The 14,540-nt window shown below is 39.0% G+C and overlaps 1 protein-coding gene across 1 annotated transcript; it reads right to left on the bottom strand.

The window, feature by feature from the left end:
- Positions 1–195: 195 nt before the first annotated feature.
- Positions 196–12,617, bottom strand: LOC102234589 (alpha-N-acetylgalactosaminide alpha-2,6-sialyltransferase 5-like). Its single transcript, XM_014471133.2, has 5 exons — positions 12,425–12,617; positions 11,778–11,972; positions 2,415–2,824; positions 1,836–1,943; positions 196–735 (listed from the first exon to the last, which is right to left on the bottom strand). The coding sequence occupies exons 1-5, from the start codon at positions 12,437–12,439 to the stop codon at positions 492–494; spliced, it is 972 nt and encodes a 323-aa protein (XP_014326619.1). The 5' UTR covers positions 12,440–12,617; the 3' UTR covers positions 196–491.
- Positions 12,618–14,540: the final 1,923 nt, after the last annotated feature.

Below are 14,540 nucleotides of genomic sequence, written 5' to 3' on the forward strand. Positions count from 1 at the left end.
GATAACATGCCTATACATTTTTTGCATTCCTGTTGGGTTTATTCACAGCGAGTCCCGATGTGTCACCTTTTGCCTCAGAGATTTGCAGCACCGTTTCAAAAATGTATATAAAAAATAGAACTAAATGTATATTAGTTATTTGACATTTGATTTATTAAAAAAATATTTACTTGATGCTTTGATAATTGTGCCATTTTTTATCACATTTTACACATAGTAACAGTTTGCAAATAATAATAACAGTAATGAATAATTTTCAATATATGATTGTAAGGAATTTATTTACAGATTACAGGTAATTTATCCTAAAAGTTTTTTTTCAATACATAAAAAGTCTAGTACTGAACGGTGATGCTATTTGAATGTGGTGTCCAAAACTTAGTCCAGTTCAACCTTGGGCCAGCCCTGGTTGTTTCCCAGTGATCTGAGAGGGAATATTCTCTCTGGAAACTGGAAACTCTCTCCTGCAGGGATCATCTGTGGAGACAGATTCAGGATCCGGCTGGACTTGGGGCTCGTGAGTTGTTCACATGTGTGATGACGGGAGAGGGCTTCCAGTCCGGCTGGTAAAAGTGGATGTTCAGAGTTTGAGCCCAGTTTGAAAACACAGTCTTCTCTGTGATGAATCGGTGGTGGCTTCCTTTTCGACTTCTCTCGTGAAGGAGGTACATGGCGCACTCGTCTGGCCCCGATGGCTCGTAGTAATGATACGGGACCGTGGGATGTAAAGAGGATCTTCGTGGGGGGAAGAGGGAGAGAAGGATGAGTTAGACTTGAAAGTGAAAGCGCGAGGAAGGAATGTGAAAACAGTGCGGGGATAATTATGAGATGCAGGGGTGGAGAGGGGGAGTAGAAGAGAGTCACAGCGGGGAATAAAAAAGGAGACAGGAACAAAGAGAAAACAGAGACATCAGAAGAATCTGAGCTCAAAGAGGCATTCATTATACGCTGTCATCTTCCCCTGATGCTCTCAGTCAGATCAAGCTTGGTGGAGGAGCTCGGTGTGACACATGGGCGTCGATGCAATCTGCCCTACATATTTCAAATTGTCTCTTGTGTCCTTGTAGCTTAATGTGAGAGCTATAGTCGCAAACAGTTGGCCCTGTATGTGACAAAGGCAAACTAAACTCTGCTTAAAACTGAAAATGGAGGTTAAAAGATATGCTATTTACATTAAAATCATGCTCCAGCATTCACTGAATTCTATAAGTTAGAGGAATAATTAAAGAGGAATAGGATGCGATTTCCTTATACTTACATGCAGACGCAGTTGTCAGGAAAATGAGCTGCTAAAGAAGAGACACTTGAGCTTCATGTAATGTTTGGCCCATTTTTTTTCAAAGAGACTGTGACAAACTAAGCCTACTGAGAACGCGCCTATCATGAGGCTCAGTTATTCCCACCGTCCTGGGAAAGCAGTGCAGCGAGTCGCCAAAATAGTAGTCATTAAATTTTATGACGTTCAAAGCAGAGCACAAAGTTTATGAAGCTGGAGAACAATTTCTTCAGTAAGATTTATCTTTGTAAATATAATTCACTTGCTATGTACTGAAATATGTCAAAAGCAGAATCAGTGAGTCCTAACTCATTGCAGGAGAAACATGTTAACATTACCCAGCACTTGTAACAAGTCAGAACCTCTTTCTATTGTTCATATTTTTAGATTTTTTTCTAGATCTTTTTTTTTTTTGCTTAATCCTTACAGGAGTAAGCCTGTTGTATGCAAAAGTATTGTCCAAAATGTGCTTGTCATATCGCTAACAATTTTGGGTGAAAAGCTAAAACAAACTGCTAGGGAACCCAGCTTCCTATTTAAATAAGATTTAGACACTGACCTACAGAAATTGGGGGGCACCATGCCGAACACGTTGATCCTGTCGCACAGTTCCAGGGCCATAGCCATGGTGAACCAGCCGGTGCTCAGCCAGGAGTTGGAGCTCTTTCTGGAATAAAGACAAGAGAGGATTGCCATGTCTCAGTAAACACAGACGCGCAGCGTGCCTGCCTTTACAAACAAAGCGCAGCTGTTCCTCAGATTTTCTCTGCATTGTGCAGAACAGAGAAAGGACATGAAGAAATGTGACACATTTGCTCTGACTGACTGAATTCTCATTCTAATGCACATCAGCTTCTCAACCTGGGGATTCATTGTTTACCATAGATGCAAATGAGTTCACATGAATAGCTGAGTTCACATCAGTCAAATGCCTTTATCTATTGATTCCACTTTTTATAATGTTCATGTCCAGCCGGTGTTTTATCACAGCACAATTGCCTGTAATTTATATACAAAAAGAAACCTGAGTATTATAAATCTTATTTTGTAGTTTGTGAGCTGGTGTGCTCGCATGTACTTCCTGGGTCCCACAGTTTCCATAGCTTACAAATAACAGCATCATCTTGTGAACATTTACCTATCGATGCCTGTTTCCTTCTTGAATAACTCATCAAATTTCAGCATCTTGGACCGGGAGATCGTGTACACTTTAAGTTTGGGCAGTAGGTGTTTTAACAGTCTGAGGTTGTTGTAAACATGGCCTCTACCGTCCCGTCTCATGCAGCTGCTTGGACCCCAGAAGATGAACACTGTGTCCTGGCTCCTGTTGAGCAGTTCCTGTCTGCCCCGGAGCACCCTTTGCAGGCTGGAGTGAGCCACAACACGGAGACTTGTGCGCCTTCCTACATCCGGGTGATGCCCTGCGCAGGGAGCGTCGTTCATTCGAATGACGCAGTCCGAGTGATCGATTTCCTCGCCCCTATTGCTGCCAGTCAGGTGGCCAGAGCTGGTCACCAGGGCGCACGTCCTGCAATGCATCTTCAGAGGCTGCGAGGAATAAATCGAAAGGAAATGAACAAAAGCAGGATAGCGCTGACATTTAAAGAATTATTTTGGACTGTTGTCACTCAGGGGTACAGCACCTTCCCAAAATATTCACATCTGTAAAACTTTTCAGATTTCTTAACTGTACCGCTCAAGGTTTTTTCAAATGTTTCTATATCAGCTTTGCCAAATAGTTTGAGCCTAGACTGGATTATAAGCGTCTGTGAAAATCAGTTTGACTAAGAAATGGTAACACAGAGCACATGCTTTAAACTATTCAATTTTAACTCTGGCTAGGGCTACACAATAGATTACTAACATGTCATCATTCCAGTATCATATGTTAAATATTCATATCTCAAAGGACTGCTTGGAGAACAGTTAAGTTGGCCAATGTATTCCAAGTGTTACAAAGTTGCATTTCCTGTAATATTTAGCTAGTAGGACAGTCTGATGGCAGCAAATCCTCACACTGGACTTAAATGGCATTGAACAAAATGTTAAAGGTCACATAGTAATGGACGTACAGAGAATACCATGCATCCCCATGTCTGGCTGTATGTTTGTGGTTATTGTCCTGCTTTAAGGTGAACCTCTGCCCTTGTCTCAAGTTTAATTCAGACTTCAAAATGTTTTCTTCCAGGATTGTCCAGTATTTAGCTTCCTTTTCAGTCTGACACCTTCCATGTTTCTGCTACAAGAAAGTTTTAATATGAGGAGGATTTATTCAGGGAAACGTAGTGTTAGTTTTTCTTGTTTTTCTTCTAGGTCATAAGGTATATTTTTAGTCTCAGTTGACTAGAGAAGTTTCTTGCTTGGTGTCTTATGTCTTAACATCACAGTTTCACTCTTCCCTATTACTACCCTCAGGCCAGATTCCTGATTCCTCCAGTATTTTGACAAAATGACTTTGTCCAATGCTTTTTGTGTTAGCAGTACTACTGCCCTAAAGTGTTGTCTTTCTGCATTTCTATTGATTATGGGGCATAGCATAAGGAGGACATTACTCAGGGCTCTATTTATTCCAGAATGACCACTGATCTCCTACCTTCATATAACAACCCACACTGAATTAAAAGTATTCTCTCACACTGCATTATCATCGCATATTCAAGGGGTCTTTCACACAAAATGTCCTTCACACTGATAAAAATGTAGTTATTGGTGAGCATTATCAGCATTGTGGAGAAGAAGTGAAAAGTTGTAACACAGGCTCCAACTCTGTTGAAGAGAGGCTGAATTTTTTTGTGTCCAAACAAGGTCTTCTGAGTTGGAAAAAGAAGCGGTCGGATGGTGAATGATCCGGCAGCAAACACCCAAAGACTCCCCACATGAATTATTCCCAACCTTAATGGAGAGCTCCATCAGAATTCTGAACCAGGCACTGAGCTTCACACTCCACCACTTCCTGAGGTGCAGATAGATGAGTTAGTCTGTCTGTCTGCATACACACAGGTGAGATTACAAGCAGCGCAGGCGCTGCCGCTCCTGCCGCTGTGTCTACAATACCGAACTGCTATCCAGGTGACTCATGCACTGAATAATTTCCTGGCATGAGTGTGTGTTGTGCTGCATGCGGTGAAAAGTTTAAGTGTGGTCGCAAAAAATGAAGTGGCTAAAATCCAGCAATTTATAATGTCTTCTGTAAAAACAAAATAAAATAAAAATAAATAACAAATAGCCAACCGAGGACTTCTTTTCCAACCCGTCTCTCCACAGGAACTAACTCATCAGGATGTGTGCTGCTCTGTGTGAGCAGACCCAATTCCTGAATACCAGGTAGGTTGGAGCAAATTACACACCTCACTGCACAAACCCGCCTATCCTCTCTCCAGCTGGGAGAAGCCCTGTTCATGTTTGTTCTTTTCATTTCTACCAACAAAAGATAGAGACTCCTTTTCCCTAATCACTGTCCTTCCAAATCGTTCCTAAGTATTTGATGATTTTAATAACTGGGAAACCTGTGACAAACAAGCAAAAGCCAGTTGGAGGCTGTACCGCTTCACTTTGAGTAAAAAGAGTCTGTTGGAAACTAAAAGTGCCCTTGAATGTGACTCTGCATCTCCTGCTTCCTGAGCCTCTGACAGCTTGATTATTCCACATCAAAGGGAAAAGACCTTTCAAAATCAAGTGAAAAACCTGGAGATGCAACCCACAGACTGTTGAATAAATAAGTGTTGGCTGTGCAGCAGTGCACTTTAGGGAGAACAAGTATTCAAAGTTAACTTGAACATAGCTAAAAATTTAAGAGGTGAATGCTTCTTAAATGTCCATGTGCTTATAGAGTTATCGGCAGCGTCTAAGAATACGCTTGCATCATTGTTAAAACTGGCTTAATGTTACCAGGCCATAAAAATCAATATGGTTAAGAGGAGAAACAGAAAAATAAGAAAGTTGGAGGATAACTCTAATTCCCATTTCCATCAACTCTCAGACTGACTCTACACATCTCCATCATCCCAAATACACATCCTGACGGCAAACAGAGGAAAACTCAACTGTCAGTATTACTGCACAGGGACCTGCATTGAGTCACAGTGAAACGCTAGTCAATTTAAAGAGGACGGTTGATGACATAAAGTTACAAAAACATAGTCACCCTAATATAGACTTTTGTGGAGATCAGAAATTAGACTGAAATGGAGCCATTTTTATGACAACTCAATAAGACGCAAAACAAATATTGTTGCTTTATTACAAAAAAAATTGTATCCTAAAGCAAAATGCTGAAAAATACCAACCATTAGTCTTCAAAAAACCTCCTAGACAAAATAACAAAAGAGACAAGTAGAACCAGCAACATTTCCTTTGAATGATTTGTTTATATTTATTCTTGCCTCATTCCTCCCAGTTGTCAGCAGGGTGTGTGTACAACTTTGACTATGTGAAGCTGCACTATATGAATGATTCTCTAAATGTTTTTCTTTTAATAAGGCTTTTCTTCTAGCATTGCTGAAAATGTCTCTGACAGATTCGTTTTTATCTTACATCTTACAATCCATTTTCCAAAAATCCACATTGGATTGAAGTTTATCTATAGATGCATTTTTCATACTCAGCTCATTCACAGTCAAGGCTACTTATGCAGCTAAGCTCCAAAATGAGGATGATTTTTTTTTTTAGGTGGAAGCGGTACAATGATTACCTCTGCAAGAGCTTGTCAGAATGCAGATATCTCATTTTATTTAATGCTGGTTTTGAAAACATCTTCAAGTGCTGATGTTCCTGCTTTCTGATTTTCTTTATGTATGTATGTATGTATGTATGTATGTATGTATGTATGTATGTATGTATGTATGTATGTATGTATGTATGTATGTATGTATGGATGGATGGATGGATGGATGGATGGATGGATGGATGGATGGATGGATGGATGGATGTATGTATGTATGTATGTATGTATGTATGTATGTATGTATGTATGTATGTATGTATGTATGGATGGATGGATGGATGGATGGATGGATGGATGGATGGATGGATGGATGTATGTATGTATGGATGGATGGATGGATGGATGGATGGATGGATGGATGGATGGATGGATGGATGGATGGATTTTTGCAACAAAAAAAAGCACAATGTTTGTTTTGGGGTTGTACAATAATGGTGCAAATGTGAAAAAGAAAAATGTTTTCCAGTTATAACATTATTTATTTTATAAATGTGTCAAAAAGTTGAGTTGTTTCAGCAGTTTAAATGAAAATGCATTACAGAACAAACTCTTTCAAAATTGTTTGTTGTCTAAAAATTGCAACAATGTAGAATTGTCGAACAACCCATAAAAACGAGTGCAAGTCTTTCATGATTTTCTTTTCTTTTTGACCTTCAAAGTCAAATTAGATATTTATTAGAATGGAATAAACTTTTCTGTAGGCCATAATCTATGCTAACTGGCACCTTACTTGCTAATAATTTCCCCCCATTTGTTTTTGGTTACAGAGTAAATTCAGCCTCATCCCAAACCTCTTAAAGACATACTTTCACCCTCGCTGCCTTCATCTTCTTTCTGAGTCTCGCTCTCATTCTCATCACTCTCACTTTCTTGGCAAGTATTCATGCCGCTCGTCATCTTCATTTTTAATTAATTTTAATTTATCTTCACAGTCCTCAGCTGGAACTATGATTTCCACCCTCTGTTACTTAAAAGTGTGTAAACTGAGATGAATATGTCAAATGATGAGCTGACACTAATAAAGAACTCTGGCTACAGAAATAAGGTATTTCCTGAACTTAACTTTACTTCAACAAACTTGATAGTTATCGTCATTAACTATAAGTTATCATAATAAAATTCCTAAACCTAACATCAACCTAAACATCAAAACAAAACTAAACTATTAAGCTCTTGCTATTAACACACTTTCAGTTTCTGCCCCTCAACTTCCAAATGTAAAAGGTAATCTGGGCAAAAAAAGATCAGTTATTTTTTTCCTTTCTGTTATGTCAAACTCGGTTAGAAACTGACAAGAGTGTCCAAAAGCTATTAAGACCTTACTGACAGATTAAAATGTTTTTAGAAGATAATGTTCATTATTTTCTTTAAACTTTCTCATCTGTTCTATGGGTTAATGTCATAGTATGTCCTATTAACAAGATAAACTAATAAGAAAGTATATTACAAGTTGTTTTTGAGTAAGACAGCTACTACCTGCTTTTAAGTGGATTTAAAATGTGAACATCATGGGAATAAATCAAAGAGGTAAGTTCAGTACAGGGTTGGTAAATAGTTATAAGTTCCTACTTTAAAAAAAAAAAAGTTTTGTTTTATGAGCTATTTCTGCATACTCAGAGACAAAGAGTATATAGAAGAGGTTTCCTGATTTCATTCTGTACATTAGAATAACACCGGCATACAATAATAAAGCCCAGGAAGAATAGACTCATCACAAAGCTTCACCTTCTTGCTCTAACACAAGATGTGTGATTACCAGAGTTTCTTAAGGCCAGCGTAGATTGACTCTGATAACAGTAATTCACAGGTCGATACCTGTTTCCTACCATCGCTAAAACATAGAAGAAAAGATGAAGAGTGGAAGAGGAGAATCTAACAAATGCGTGTTCAAACTCCAACGTGAGAGTAAGCACCCATTTGGAAGCATCTGGATGTGTGTGCTTATCTCTACAGCTCCTATTACCGCAGCTTGTCAAAAAGAAGACAGTCGGGTGGAACATCCTTCAAAAACCTGCAGACACTGCACAAGGCAGGGAGAGATCCAGTGCACACTGTGTTGTTGGGGGGAAAAAAGCATTACAATCTGCTGCTAGGAAGTAAAACAGCAATAACCTACTACATTTTAAATGATTTGATATAAAAATAATGAATCATCTTTTGCAGTGTCATTGCACAAAGCTTTATACCTAATGAACTTTTACACATCTTGTCATGTTGAAACCACAAACTCATATGACATTTAAATTGGATTATATGTGACTGGCCAACAAAAAGGTGTGCATAACTAATCAGGAAGCAGAAGTTCGGCTTCTCGTAGGATAATGACCATAAACAGAGTCTTATTCTAAGCAGAATGGTCTACATCAATCACATGAAGTACACATACTTTAAGGCACAGATGTCAAACTCCAGTCCTCAAGGGCCTCAAAGGTCCTGCAGTTTTTAGATGTACCACAGGTACAAAACACTGGAATGAAATGGCTTAATTACCTCCTCCTTGTGTAGATCGGTTCTCCAGAGCCTTGCTAATGACCTAATTATTCTATTCAGGTGTGGTGCAGCAGAGGCACATCTAAAAGTTGCAGGACAGCGGCCCTAGAGGACTGGAGTTTGACACCCCTGCTTTAAGGGCAAATATACAACATAAGAAAATACTGTGCAGTTATCAAAAACTGATCATTTGTCTCTCTCTTTACAGTTATCCACTACTTCGTAAAGTCGAGAAATATATTGTAGTTAACTGTTGTAATGTGACAATGTGGAAAGAGACTGTAGATACTTTTGAAAGGCTCTCTAGTTACGACCTTTTCAAGCAACACACACTCATGAGTTGATTTAGAGCATAAAACTGGTCTAGACAGCGCACTAAACAGACCGCATTTTCAAGCATGAGATATGAAATTTTAATTCTGTTTGAGCATTTGCATGGAGTTGTCTGCATTAGTGTTCTAGTGATATGGGAATGTGTGCATAAGAGTGTGTCTGTGTACTTATGTCAAAGCCAAGAGTCCCTCAAGCAGCAGAAGCCCTCAGATGACACCGAGGGGAACCGCTCAGACGGATGCACCCACTTTAGAGCATTAGCCTTTCTGCATTCCAGAAAGACTAATCAGAGTTAATCAGAGCACAGCAGAGACAGCAGCAGCAGAAACTAAAAACTATCATAAGATAGAAGGTGAAACTCTTAAAATATCTGCAAAACTCCAAACTCCACATCATTCTAAACGAAGCAACAGAGAGTTAAGCAGCTGAAACAAAGCTCTACCCAAATCAGTGGCAACCTCACAATCTCCTCTCGTTGGTCATTAGACAGTCGGCAGCGTTAGCCGAACAAGTGCTCTCCTTCTAAATCCTCTCCTGCTTCAATGCTGTCTGAGCAACACTTCAGGGTCTAACTGTATATCTTTCTCTCTGAGGGGGAGGCAGGATGTGTGAAGACTCGGTAACAATGCACTGGGTGTGAGTGATAGGTTTGTGCATTCACGAGGCAGACATGAAGAACACAGCAGACATGTAGCATATTTAAAAGGAATTCCACTGGAAATCCATCCAGTTTTTGTGCTTTTGTTACTAAATAATGTATGGTGAACACATTAATTATGAATTGTAGAGGGGAGTAAAGTACAGGATGAATTTAGGGCTGGCACTATTCCAGCAAATTCGGCTTTTTACTTTAGATCTTAAGATAGGGACTGGAATCTTAACGAATGTTTTCTGTCAGAATGTTGTATTGAGAAACCTTTTAAGTGAAATAAATTCTACTGTTTTTATTTTAAAACGTTAGAAATCAAGGACCTATAAAGTGACTTGCAAATATATTCATTCCCTTTGAAAATGTTCATGCTATAACCACAAACCTCAGTGTTTTCATTTGGATTACACAACTTTCCCGTTTTATGACTGTAAAAACATGTACTCTTGTATTCAGCCCCCTTTCCTCTGATTCACAGAAATAAAACTAAATCCAACCTGCCTGAATATGAATGCACATCAAACTTCTCAAATGTATGTTTGGAAAATACTGTGACAACCATCATTCAGTGCAGTTTCAAAGTAGTAATTAATTAATCTACACTCATGATTGTGGCTGTAATGCAGTGCTTCTCAATTCCAGTCCTCAGGCCCCCCTGCTCTGCATGTTTTAGATGTGCCTCTATTCCAGAGCAGCTGATTCAAATGATTGCATGCCCATCAAGTGCTGCAGAAACCTGTTGATCACCCATATATTCAATCCAGGTGTGTAGCAGAAGGGAAACACCTAAAACATGCAGGGCAGGGGGGCCTGAGGACCGAAATTGAGAAACGCTGCTGTAATGTAACACATTATGAAAAGGGTATAAATACTTTTGCATATCAAAATTTACTAGTGCAACAGAATTCGGTTTTACAAAAGTGTAATATTAGATAAATTAGTCTATTTGGCAACTAAACAGTTTACTTTTTGTTTGTTTTGCTTTTTAGTAAAAATCTGTATCTTAGTATGTTAGTATAAGCCATTTGAGTTGCTTTTGGACAAAATGTGCAACATAAATGACGTTTCCTTGCCTTGAGGGATCCTGACTCAATCTTTAGTTTCTAATTTCTCATTCTTGCATTTTTAATTTAACAACCGTTATATAACTTTGACCTGATTTGGCTTTAGGTCACAGTTTAACTGAGGTGAGCATCCATACATAAATACTGAACACAAATGTGTACAATTAAAAGAGGGAAAGTAATTAGTTAAAACATGCAATAGTTTTCAAATTTGTTTCACAGCTACATTTTAATGCACCCATCTACATGGAAAATTTAAATAAGTAAATACTCAAAAATTAAATCAGATATTGATTACAGAAAACAAAACTGTCCAATTATGGCAGAGACAAATAGAGCTAATGCTTAAATGTAGATTATTTTTTGCACATTTTCTGTGCAGCACCAATCAGATCCATCAGTTGGGTCTCAAATGTTTTTCATTTATCTATACATCATTTTTAAGATATGAAATGAGATATGAGAATATAAAACTTAAAAAAATGAAGGACAGATGTAAGATCAACATAAAAAAAATCTGTATTACTAGTGACTTAGAAGGAAGACTACTTGTCGGTTTCTGTCAGAGGTGACAAGAGTCAAAGTGTAGGAAAAGTGTGCAGCCATAGATGGAAGTACAGAAAAAGAGAGAGGTCGGTTAGAGGCTCTCTGAAGAGCTGGATCTCACTAAGACAGACAGGAAGTCACCGGTTCTGGTAGAGTTCCAGCCATGGCCCCGCCATGGTATATGACCGTATTTTCTTGAAAGGGGCTACTTGCATTCGATTTCATGCAAATAAGGAATAGATGTAATTTATGGCACAACGGATTTGATTTTTTCACTGTGACCCTCTAACATACAGGCACCCTGAGCAAAAAGCAGTAATTCCAATGTCAACACAATGGAACTGCCTTGTCTGCAGTGGCGGTTCTTGCATAAAAGGTGCCCTGGGTGACCCTCTCCATATGCGATGCAGTCCTACAAAAAGCACATAAAATAGCAATACTCTCTACAAACCGCATGTGTGTAAGAACAGAAGATAACTTGCTTACGATGCAACCTACAAATTATTATGATTTTTAACTGGTGCTTGTACAACAACACCAACACTGTTTGCCAAAATTTGGACACTCGGTCATTTAAATTTTAATTATCGTAAGAGATGGATATACTTGAAAAGAATATCTCAGGGTGTATGTGAATCAGGTACTGTTGTCTGAAATTAATCAGATTTTCATTCTGCACATGTGATGCATGTTTACCTTAAGGTCCATGATACCTGCAACCCCTTCCAGAGTGGAAACTTGCACACTCTGCTTTCTCTTTGTGCCTGGAGCATCCTTGTGGTGGGAGTGCAGTGATCTGGACGCAGAGGAAGGCCATCTCCCACCAGAGCTGCTGTTGTACACAACCATAAATCCTGTAACCATGGTAACGATGATGATGCCACCAACCCCCTGACATTTGAAAAAAAAAAGGGAGGGGGAGGGAATAAAACAATAATCTCATGATAGTAACAGAAAGATCAGAAGACATCGAAACTAGAGAAATGGTCATTACGACAGCCGCACATTAAAAGCTAAAGGAACTTCAGCTGTGCCTCTCAGTTGCGCTCGCCGTGCTCTTGGAACAGGAAGCATGTTTCAGACTGCTCAGTTCTAATGTGCTACAGGCTAATTATATCTTCACTCAACAAAAAAAAAAAATAAAGTTCCCAAGGATGAGCTCTTATAGGATTATCCTCCTTGAATATTATAAATATGTTTCTGGACAGTGCAATTAGGTAACAGTGGATAGAGAACAGTCTGCAACTCATTTCTGAGTGGCACAGACGACACCAAAGCTTCACACAAAGCAAAAGAATCCTTCAAGACACTTTTCCTCCCCAGCGCTCCCCAGTCTAAATTACCACTCTTATCTTCATCTTGATTCCCTCCCTCGTTGTTTCAGCGCACACAGCGAGTCTTCATCCCACCGGGACCAGGCGTGAGGGACTCCTCAGCATGCGCAACGCCGGAGCGGTCGGCAGCATCACCGGGATTAGCGCGCAGCAACAGAGACCGACGCTCCAATACTCCGCTACCCCAGCCTCCTTCTGCAAAGCGCTCCTCATGGTCCTAAACGCATCACACTCCCAGCATGCTCCGGTTTCTGGCTTTACATACACGAGTTTTGATAGTGTGTTTTGCCTTCGTTACAGATACATCTGTGCTCAAGGAGCTCCAGCAGCTCCACGGTGAGTGCTTTCTTTGAGGTTTCTACGCAGCTGCATCAGGATTTTTCAATCATCTCAATGTGAAAGTATGCAGAGAATTTGTAAAGTAGATCACACAGTCTATTTTTTGTTGATCATTTGCACTAATTGAGTCGGTCGTGCATGGGAATATTTTTCATCTAAATAAAATAGCGTAATAAATTAATTTCATGATTACATGCACGCAAACCAGTACAAGTAAATAAATAACATAGCAGTAAAACATTTTTTAAATCTAAGAAAATGAATAGAATTAATTCTGTACAGTAAGTCTTAAAATATTTTCAATTTTTTTTGAGAGGGCTATAATCACACTGAAACATCTGTCTCATTTCTTAAACAGTGAGCTGTGGACCGTTTTTTCTTCTCCTTTGCCATGTTTGAGATCATGTCTGCATGTTTTGATGCTGATCATGCTGAGATCTTTGGAGGAGAAGGGATGCTCTCTGGGAACAAAATAAAAATGCTTCAAATGCTACAAACTCTGCTTTTGAAAAACATCTGATTTAAGGGACTCTCGAAGGACATAGCATTATTCACATGGGTCTGCTACACTTGCTATTTGGATTAAACTTCTCACTTGGAAAATTTAATGCAACCTTGGAAGATATTTCATGAGTCTCTTATGGTTGGTTCACATGTGTGGGGGCTGGGAAGCATAAACATGCAACATCAACACAAGAGAAAGTTATGTGAGCAGACCAAACTATGAATATTTCATTTCTGCAGCAGTTTTTTAAAGAAATGACAGTGCATCTCACACGCAACACAGATGCTCTTCTGAAAGCCAAGAGATAGATTCTGTCCCTCTGAATTTATTCCAATTCCAATTAGCTAAAGTAGGAAAAGACAATAAAATCTTAATGCCATTGCTTAATTTAGCTGGATGCAACTATAGCTCAGACACTTAGTATTTTGTAAAAGAAAAAAAAAAAAGTGAGATCCTTTGATTCTGTGTGCAGCCATGAAAACAGTCTAAGTAGACCTGATCTTGTGAGGCCAAGACAACTTGGCTGCAATCAAATGTTGGCTTCACATCAGTGTTAATTTCAGTCTTGCACAACTTGATAACACTGGATTTCTGCTGTAGTTGGAGAGCAACTTAGCGAGTATGTTGAAGTGATTCACTGCACTCACATATGACTCATACTGAGCTGGCTTTGTATGAGGAAATCTTCAAAAATAAACACAAGTACCAAATTCATTTTTTATGCTTCCAACCTCTCTCTATCATCCAATGGCAACATCATAAATGTAATCATCAGATTGCCTGCATCAGAAAAGATGAAAACACCCAGAAACATCTGGTCATTGTAAACTGGCAGGAATTGGTAGCTTTCAGTCAGTTGTTTTATAATTCAAGGAGTCCCTGAGGTCTTCTTAAAGCACAGCTCCTGAGGGAACAAACCCAGTAAACTACAAGGCAAATGGCTAAGAACAAAAGCTTTTTTTAATTAACTCCAACCTCTCATCAACAGAGGCACCAGTCAGCAGCCTGCTTTTGCTGAGCCAAATACAACACAAGAATATGGTAAGCTGTTAGGCTTGTTCATTGCATTTGGAACAAGAAAACCTTGTTGTTACCTATTACATTGTGCAGATAGAACATAAACCTGAACAAAACGCACAAAAAAATAATAATAGAGAAGCTAATAGTATGTTGCCCCAAATAGTATCAGCCTTGTGTAATATATGAATATACAGTATGTCTAAATTTGCAAATAAAGTTGAACTTGCCTAGACAAGTATAGTGAGATTTAGAAGACAGGAA

The sequence above is a fragment of the Xiphophorus maculatus genome, chromosome 9 (genome assembly GCF_002775205.1).
Source record: "Xiphophorus maculatus strain JP 163 A chromosome 9, X_maculatus-5.0-male, whole genome shotgun sequence".
NCBI classification, from domain to species: Eukaryota; Metazoa; Chordata; class Actinopteri; order Cyprinodontiformes; family Poeciliidae; genus Xiphophorus; species Xiphophorus maculatus.